Consider the following 9341-nt stretch of genomic DNA (forward strand, 5'->3'; position numbering starts at 1 on the left):
CCATACATTTTTTTTTTTTTATCATGCTGCGTTTGGATCTTATTTATTTATAACCGCATTGTTCTTTGTTTTTTCTATGTTGGCAGTCAGAGATAAATATCCTTGACTTCCTGCTCAGATATCCATTGTGCTGTATCCGCACTCTGCCGGTACAGTGCTTTCCCAGAGTGGACCTGCAGGGGGTGCTGGGAACCTTCAAATCAGATCTGCAGGCCGGACTTGAGAGTGTGTGCGGTTTGCCGGTGCGGATGACCTGCAAGCCTTGCTACTACACCAGTGAACTGAACAGACCAGACACTCAGGTACTGCACACACACACGCGTGCGTCTATAAACACAAACATGCCGTCACTTAGCTTACTCTCCTGCTTATAGCAATAAAGTAGCAATCAATTGAATTTGACATCAAGTACTGCGCTCTGCTGCTTAGTATTACTTCTGACATTGCCCAGTTTGTTATGGCTATGCTCATCAGTGGCACAGATGCAGCTGGATGTGTTGCTTTATGGATGTTCCAAAGCCATTGAGATGCATGTGTTATCCAGATTTTACATTCATGTTCTGGATTATGCAGACCGTAGAAATCCTTTTTTTTTTTTTTGATTTTAAAAATAATATGATAAAGCCTTGTTCATTTAAAAACTTGTTCACAGCCACATTTCTTGAGTTAATTTATTACATGGATTTAAATATTCTAATTATTTTGTACAGCAAACTTTCTTAACTATTATGCATGCAGCTTTGATGGCCTGATTTAATTTATTTGTCACACCAGTTATTTAGTAAAGTAAACAGTACACAGAATTTAGTAAAGTAAAAAAAAAAAAAAGATTAAATACGGTGAATAAATTAAAAGAAATGGTGATCAGTCACAGACAGATGAATGTATATTCCCTTTTACAATCTATGTTGGAGCAATTCCATATTTTATAAATAAAAATGAATTATTTAAATGTATTAAAATTTTAATGGACCTGCAGTAAATTACTACTTTGAGACAAAAAATTATAATAATAATGATTTAATATATCTTGGCCTGTTACCGACAGATGACAAGCATGTTCCCTTTTACTCCCATATAAATCTAAAATGTTGATGCTGATTGAAGTCCTTGGACACGTAATACATCAACTGCCCACATAAGTGATCAAAAGAGACAGCGTCTCAAAACACTTCACTGCACATGCGATGCTTATTAATGAATACAGCTTCCAACAAAACCAGAAGCATCCACTTCAATAGCAAACAGCAAGATTTAGTCAAAGTCGTGGCCTTGAGGGGATGCACAGTGGTGTATCAGTGACCCAGATCAGGCTTATGTCATTTCCTCATCACAGTCCCCCTCTTCATAGTTTCCTTTCTTTACTCTCATTGTCTATAAAAAATGCAAAAGATTAAATTTATATGCAAATAAACAGATCAAAAACTCATCTATTGGCTTTTGGCACACAAGTTATTTGATCTGCTTTTTGAGGACACATCGTCCGCTTTAGCTATAATATCATTGTTTTCTTTTTCTTAGAGATAATATTTAAAAAGTGACATTTCATAAAACTGCAAACGTTCAAGAATAAAGACCCCTTGTTTAGTAGATGAATTACAAAATCTTAAACTTTCTCAAAATATAATAACTTGCCTAAACTCACAGTGAAAGTGGAGGGAATTACATCACACACATATGGGAAGTGTTTATATGGACAGTGAGCAAAGTGGTGTGCTGTGGTCTGCCTGCTAAAACAATCCTTGAGTTTGCTGGATAATTGACGCTTAACATTTATTACATAGAATACAAGTAAGAGTTTCCAATACCTGATACTACATTAGATCATTTCTTCCTGTTAGTTGTTGTTGGCAGATGGAGGAGAGTCTAAAAGTCAGCCAGATGGTTTAAGGTTTAATTTATACTGGCCAGAGCTGAGGGTTGATGTTATTAAACTTTGACAAATGCTGTGAAACGTGATTTGAAACACTATATGTGCCGTTTGTTAGTACAGATGGAAAGCTGGCGCAGAGGACGCTTTCATTAATCTCATAATGATTGATAATGGCAACATTAGGCAGCAATGATTAACTGACTGGTTAATTTATGTTGGATGTACAAAAGCATACTAGTGCCAGCATCATTATCAACATACATGTTCAGCACAAATAATTGTTTAACTAAGAGGAACCTTACAGATTTCGTTATCGAGAAGTGATTTTTCCATGTCTCTGAGAAAGCTCACAGATGTGGAGGTAAGAGTCAGTCTGCCATAATATAACAGGATCTTTTTGGGTCATTTAAGTTTTGCAATGCATGTTGGTGCAATTCTATATTTTAGTAATAAAATTAAATATTGAAAATATGTCAATATTTTTTTTATTTCTAATAGTCCTTAGCCGTCTTCAAGAAACGACTAAAAACACATCTGTTCCATCTTTATTTGACCCTCTAACTCTAGCACTTTCTATTCTATTTTAATTCTACTCTATCTATTTATCTTCTTTGTTTATTAAAAAAAAAACTAACACTAGCTTTCTATTTTTTCTATTCTATCTACTTGTTTTTCTTTTTGTGTGTGTGTGTGTGTGTGTATATATATATATATACCTTGCTACGTGTACTGCGTTAGGCTAACCGAGACTTGTCATTTGCACTTACATATTGTTGCTCTTTTGTTAGTTTGATTGCTTTTATTGTCCTCATTTGTAAGTCGCTTTGGATAAAAGCGTCTGCTAAATGACTAAATGTAAATGTAAAATGATTTAAATATAAATGGAGTAGTTGTAGTAGATTATTTATTTTAGTGAAAGGGAAACATATTATTTAAAAAATAATCCTATAATAATAATTTAAACTAATAATAATTTTAAAAAATATTGTACACAGCCACAATTTTACAGTTGATTTATTACATAAAATAAATGTATTATTTTATAGTTAAAATTATGTGAAATATTTATAAATTATACCACATATTATATATTTCATGTCAATTTTGGCTCAAGATATCATGTCTGTAGTGTTACCCAATAGAGTTTTATGTATTGATCGATATCTTTTTAGAGTAGTGATAATGATAATTTAAGAAATCTGAAATTTCATGAAAGTATAATGGTAAATTTAACTTCAGTGAACCCTATAAAAGTTAATTTTTTTAGACATTGGTGGTTTGTATCACCACAGAATCAACCATATGTGCGCACAGGAAATATTTCACTATTCACAAACTCTTCTTTCCTTACATTTCTAGTGCTTTGGGCCCCTGCCTGTAAACGTGACAACAGAAAACAGCAGCAGAGCTGTACTGAACCAGCTTCCCAGCAGCTGCCCACGCGACGCAGTGCAACACCGCTCCAGTCAGTGTGACTCAACTGGAAAACAGACTGAAAAGAAAAAGCGATCCAGTTTGGATTCGTCTGTTGACCAGAAAGGCTGGACGTCCTCCAACTTGGCAACTCAGTCCTCTTCCTCTCCCACTAATGTTCATTTTATTCACATCCAGTCACAGTCTGCACTTCCAAGACCAAAGCTTGTGCCAATCTTCAAAAACAAATCACACACCCGCCATGTGAACGTGACTGAGATGCTTGCAGTGAAACAGCAGCAGGGGCCGGAAGAGCAGAAGCTGACAGCAGTTAGAAGGCCTCTGTCATCTACTTGTCTGTCATCGTCTTCCAAACCCCACTGCTCCACACCACCAGCCTCTTCTAACCAGTTCTCCAGGCCTCCAGCCCCGGAGCGGATGACTTTACCCTTTTCTAAGAGTAAGGAAAAGACCAACAGTGGAGTCACTGGGATTCTCCCTCCTCTGCCTTTAGTACAGATGCAGCCCCAAATCATGCCTGAGATCCCCAGCAATAGAGTAAGTAAGCCATGCAAACAAACAGCAATCTGTCCTGTACCAAAAACCTGTTGGATTTCTTAGAGCCCTATGAAATCCATTTTATTTTTTCCCCAATTCCATTATATTTTATTTGACTATTTATTGGTTAAATAAAATGTTAGTAATCAAAAAGCCAATGTCCAAGAAATTATTAAACGTATACCATTTAGTTTATTAAAAGTTCAACAAAAATAAATTTTTTAGGGCCCAATAAAGCATGTTTTATATTTTCTCAAATTCCATTATATTTTCCCAAATTCTCTGTCTTCTGTTTTAATGGTTTAATAAAATGTTAATAATCAAAAAGCATGTCTAATTAATTTAAACTTCAGAACTGTATTTATTTATTTATTATAAAAATGGGGCCCTATGAAATATTTTATTTTAAATTCGTTGTGTGTTTTAATTTTTCTGGATGTTTTATTATCAAAAGTTTTATAATCAATTTACTATCAGAAATGGTGGTAATCAAATGAAGGCATAAAACATTACATTTTAAAAGATTAAGGGCCAGATTTTCTAACAGTTTGTGCCAGCGCAATCCCTATTTTGTTGTTTTAAAAACGACTGTCAGGATTTACTAAAGACACGCAGTGAGAAATTAGCGATGAAAAGTCGTGGACAGTAATTTTTGCGGCTGACCTTATTGTATATGCATTTGTAGGAGTGTCCATTTCAGACGCAAAATTTAAGGGAGGAGAATATTTAAATGAGTCGCACAACATGATTTACTAAGGTTTGCGGTAGTCGATTTACTGGTATTTGTGCCATTATTCATCACCCAAAAAAAGCATATATTAACTAATTTTGCGCTTAACATGGACGAAATTGTTGCTGTCAGGAGGAGGCACCACAGAGAACAGAGAGTGTGTGGTAGAAGGGAGAAAATGTTTTCCACTCATTAATTTATTTGGAATGCCAGCGGAAGACATTATCCGAACATATCCTTATGCTAATTTGCACTGCTCTTGGTACAGTAGATTGCATTGGTCATTATGGAAATGAGATGTTGCGTCTGCATTCTTTAATTTGTGCAGTCAGTAGATCACCCGCAGAACTTTCCACTCCCATCAGTGATTTTATGGAATTGCGCTCTCGCAGTAGTTTGCCTTGTTTAGTATATCTGGCCCTAAATTGTTAATAAAATAAAAATTATGCAATTCTTTTTACTTTTTTAGCAATCAAAGTGCTGCACAACTGAGGTTTGCAGTTAAATTTAAAACATGGAGGAAAAATTGTGTGGTTATTCCTTAAAAAATTATTTACAAAAAAAAAAAAAATTAATAAATTATTATTATTATTATTACTACTACTACTACATTGAGTCGTACATTCTACTGAATGTATTCCACTGTATTTTCTCACAATTTCTTCAATTTAAACCAAACATTTTGTTGTGAGGTTTCTGTGTATGATATATGACAATAGATTTTCTCAAATGAAATAGTAAAATGCTCATGAAGTGACTATCAGAGCATCTCTGGAGACTATCAGAGCATCTCATGTCCTCATATAATGAGACGGCAGATGCTGAAAACACCTCTGGTCTCACGCACGCTTGCTTATGTGTGTAGCAGACAAAACTGCAGTGCTTAGTCACACAGAGACATGCAGAACATGCAGACTTCATATTTAAATATTCTTTTTGTGATTTTAATATTCACAGACACTTTGACGTTATACAGTAAATTCGTTTTTTATGACCGGATTCTGTGATTCTGTCCGTGTTTTCTGCATTGCGGAAATCACAGGGCCCTAATTTCTAAGCAGTTAAACTTACAAAAACAGAACTCCTTAGCAAATGCATGGTAAGTTTTGCACAGGCAAGCACGGCTTACATTTTCTCATGTAAAAATTTAGCTTGCAAATTGCTGTATTTCTCATGGGACATCTTACACACTTGGCACGAGGCACAGATTTAGCAAGACTAGGCAAATTAAATGGTGCCGTTTCCTGAAAATAATTGATGAACCTACATGAATGATTAAATCTAGTGTAGTGCTTCTAATGGATCCTGTCTCGACATCTTTCAGGGAGACACGTTTGAGTCAAAACCAAAGAAGCTCAAACAGAGTGTGCAGCACGTGGAAGTGTATGCGACAAGCAATCAGGTATTTTGGCATATCTAATAGTCTGTTCTGTTTTGTTTTTTTACATTGCACATGTAGAAAATTTACCACAGAAATAGTCTTCATAAGGGCATCTCATTATCTTTAGTCAAAAACTTCAGAGCTGTAGTTTCACTTTTGCAGGGCAGAACAGTCTGCGATAGTCCAGAGCCCAGCAGTGTGACTGCTTATTGGCACACTTAGTCTAAATGAAAACATTATAAGCCTGGCATGTGTTCATGGTTTTGATTGGATGTCATTAAGAGAGAAGATGAGCTCCTATTTTTTCTTTATGATGGAGGCTACTAACAGGTGCAGCCATATAAAAACCCATAACATACCCAATGGCTGGTTCATTTTATGGCTTGATGGGTGACCTTGAACTGTAGGAACAATAACAAGTGTTCAGCTCTTAGCAGAGTTTTGCATCAAGATACACTACCGTTCAAAAGTTTGGAAGAGTCTTGAAAGAAATTAATACTTTTATTCAGAAACGATGCATTACATTGATTGAAGGTGACAGTAAAGGCATTTGTAATGTTGCAAAATTTCGGTTTCAAATAGGGCTGTTGATTTAACACGTTAAACTAGTTAATTAGTTGTGGAAAAAAATAGCACATTAAAATTCTTAATGTAATTAATGCACCCACCCCACGTACGTCATCTTACATTGTGCTCGACTTGAAGTGGCGCTGTGCAGATGTTTGACATCAAAGTACCATGAGAGCGATTTGAAAGCATATGGATCCGTCTGCTCTCTATAGAAACATTTCTTCCTCATACACCAATCGGTCTGTGCAATACACCTATACAGTTGATTGATGACAAACATGATGCAAGGCAACAACTCACTGCATGATGGAGCCTACAGAATGCAGTTATATGCCCCTAAAATTCAAGAGATTGGGGAAAAATGCCCCAGTATGAGATTTGGTCTCATATTTAAATCATATGATATAGTTATGCAATATCACACCAGTGTTGTTTTTGTCCCAAATAGCATGAGTGCAAATGTCATATTGATTTTAAACTACAGTTCAATAAATAAGAACTTAAAATTAGACACATTATTGGACACATTTATTGTCTGTCTATTGTCTATTTTAGACACATTATTGTCAGTTTTTGCTCAGTTTTGCCACTGCAAATATTACCTATTAAAGCCACAGCAGAACTATTGTGCGTCTCCGAGCAACGAATCTTGTGAACCAGTGATTCAATGGCTCATTCATAAAGAGAGTTATTTACTTCATTCCTGAATGAATCAGTCATTTGAACAAATTGAATGAATGAATGACTCAGTGACTTATTCATTAAGACATTTCCTGCCCTGCCACCTACTGGCAGTTTTAGTTTCTTATTTAGAGTATTGTTTCATTAAAAAAAATTATTTCATATTTACATATTAATAAGAAATCTGAAAAATAAAACCCATATTAATAAAAAAAATAATTAAATGAATAGTTTACCCCCCCAAAAAAATTTTAAAAAGAAAAAATTATTTCTAAAGCTACTTTTTTAAATATCTATTTCATGCATTTCTCATGTAACTCAATAATGGCTTTAAATTCTCTTTTGTGGGTAATTTCTCAGTCAAATTTGATGTACAGTTAATTAATCGCCACATTGTGTAATTAATTAGATTAAAAATTTTTAATCGACTGACAGCCCTAGTTTCAAATAAATGCTGTTCTTTTGAACTCTTTTGAGCTTTTCTATTCATCAAAGAATCCTAAAAAAAAGTATCACGGGTAAATTCATAAAATTTATATTAAATTATTCTCAACTCCGCCCTTTACCTTTTCATTTATTAAATATTTTGTATAATTTTATGCTTTCAGCTACTAGTAAATGTAACACTTGATGCTCAGTTTAGCATATTTGTACCATGTTTAAATCCATTCTGTAGATCAGTACAAACAGTGTGGGGACATTTCTGCAGATTCTGTCTTATTTATTGTAGTTCTAAATGTAAATCAGTTTTCAGGCTGCATGTAAAATTTAGTAATGCGTTACTCCGCAACGTGGAGTTTATTTCTTTTTTTCTGTTTTCAGCTCTCAAAGGTCAACTCCGGGACTCTGCAGGCATGGTTGAAGAGTCGAGGGTTCAATGTGCGCTCAAAGGATAAGAAAGAGGAGCTGGTGTCAAAGGTCATGAAGTGTCTGAGTGAAACTTAGGTGTGTTGGGTTGGGTTACTCGCCTAAAAACACACTATAGAGACCTTGCATACTGAGTTTTTGTTTGTTCCATTGATAAACTGTTTACAGTTCAATACGTTTGCCATGAGTTAGGCCATATTCGTTGCACATGACATTTAGCTTCAGCTTTTTTCTCAAGCAAGACCTTGTAAGCTAAAATCTGTTGTTTAATTGGATCCAGAGTTTAGAGAGAGCTACAGATAAATAAAAACAAAACATGTCTTTCTTTGTATAGTAGTCCTTTTTTTTCTTAACTTGATGGTCATTTGTCTGTCATTAAACGTAACCTGTTATGTTTAGTTAAACTCTGGTCTGACTTTAATCAAGACTTTAGAAAAGACCCAGATGCTTTCTCTCAGAAGTTTCTCCTAAAGTTCTTTAGAAGTAAAATCGGACACAAATGAGACTGTTGACATGCAACATTATAGAGCTGTATAATTCATGAAGATAACAGCTCAGAGGAATTTAATGACAAAATAGAGGGAGTTTATCTTAAAATCTCTTCTTTTGATTGCAGATGTCAGTATTTTGTTGAAATCTCATCTGATAGGAGATATTGATGAGACGCGTGAGATTACTGCAGATTTTTTTTCACAGGATAAAAATGTGATTTATTTTTGTTTCGTGCATGTTTTCTCAGCGATCTTTCCTAACATACAATTTCAGTTGGCAATGATGAACACCTGCTCTGCAGAAAACAGTGATGCAAGGTGACTTTCCTCAATGCTAATGACACCGCAGACTCCCCAAGATGAGTCAGAGTCAAGTCAGGGGCTCTTGACTGAGATGGAAATCAGGCCCAGCCCCTTTGATGGCTAATGATAGGCGCTAAAGTACGCTGTTCTTGCTTACTCTTACTCTTGTCTCTACTGTCCTTTATACTGACAGAGCTTAATGACCCATTCACATCTGACTTGAAAAGCTTTGCACTAAGTAGGAGGTCATGCAGAAGCAAGAATGCACTTCTGCAGGGCAAATATTGTCAGGCTTGAAAAAGTGCTGTGCATTTTGCACATCAAAGATTTGAATGTGAAACAGACTTGCTACCCACCACGCTGTAACTAACAGGGTGACTGTTAGTCATTACCATAACAGCTTCTAATATCAGCATGTTTAATTGATGTATGGCTTGTTTATGACGGCGAACAGGGGTTAGTTGATTTATCGAC

General features: G+C 35.3%; 1 protein-coding gene across 1 annotated transcript in view; it reads left to right on the top strand.

Annotated features, from left to right (window-relative positions):
• cunh18orf63 (chromosome unknown C18orf63 homolog) overlaps positions 1–8383 on the top strand; it is a 24129-nt gene extending 15746 nt beyond the window's left edge. The window contains exons 12-14 of the mRNA XM_016540668.1: positions 3233–3844; positions 5899–5976; positions 8029–8383. Of these exons, the coding sequence (XP_016396154.1) occupies positions 3233–3844; positions 5899–5976; positions 8029–8151 (813 nt within the window). The 3' untranslated portion in view covers positions 8152–8383. The remainder of the gene's footprint in view (positions 1–3232; positions 3845–5898; positions 5977–8028) is intronic.
• The last annotated feature ends 958 nt before the right edge of the window (positions 8384–9341 follow it).

Source organism: Sinocyclocheilus rhinocerous, unplaced genomic scaffold (assembly GCF_001515625.1).
Source record: "Sinocyclocheilus rhinocerous isolate Xijiao unplaced genomic scaffold, SAMN03320098_v1.1 scaffold67, whole genome shotgun sequence".
Lineage (NCBI taxonomy): Eukaryota > Metazoa > Chordata > Actinopteri > Cypriniformes > Cyprinidae > Sinocyclocheilus > Sinocyclocheilus rhinocerous.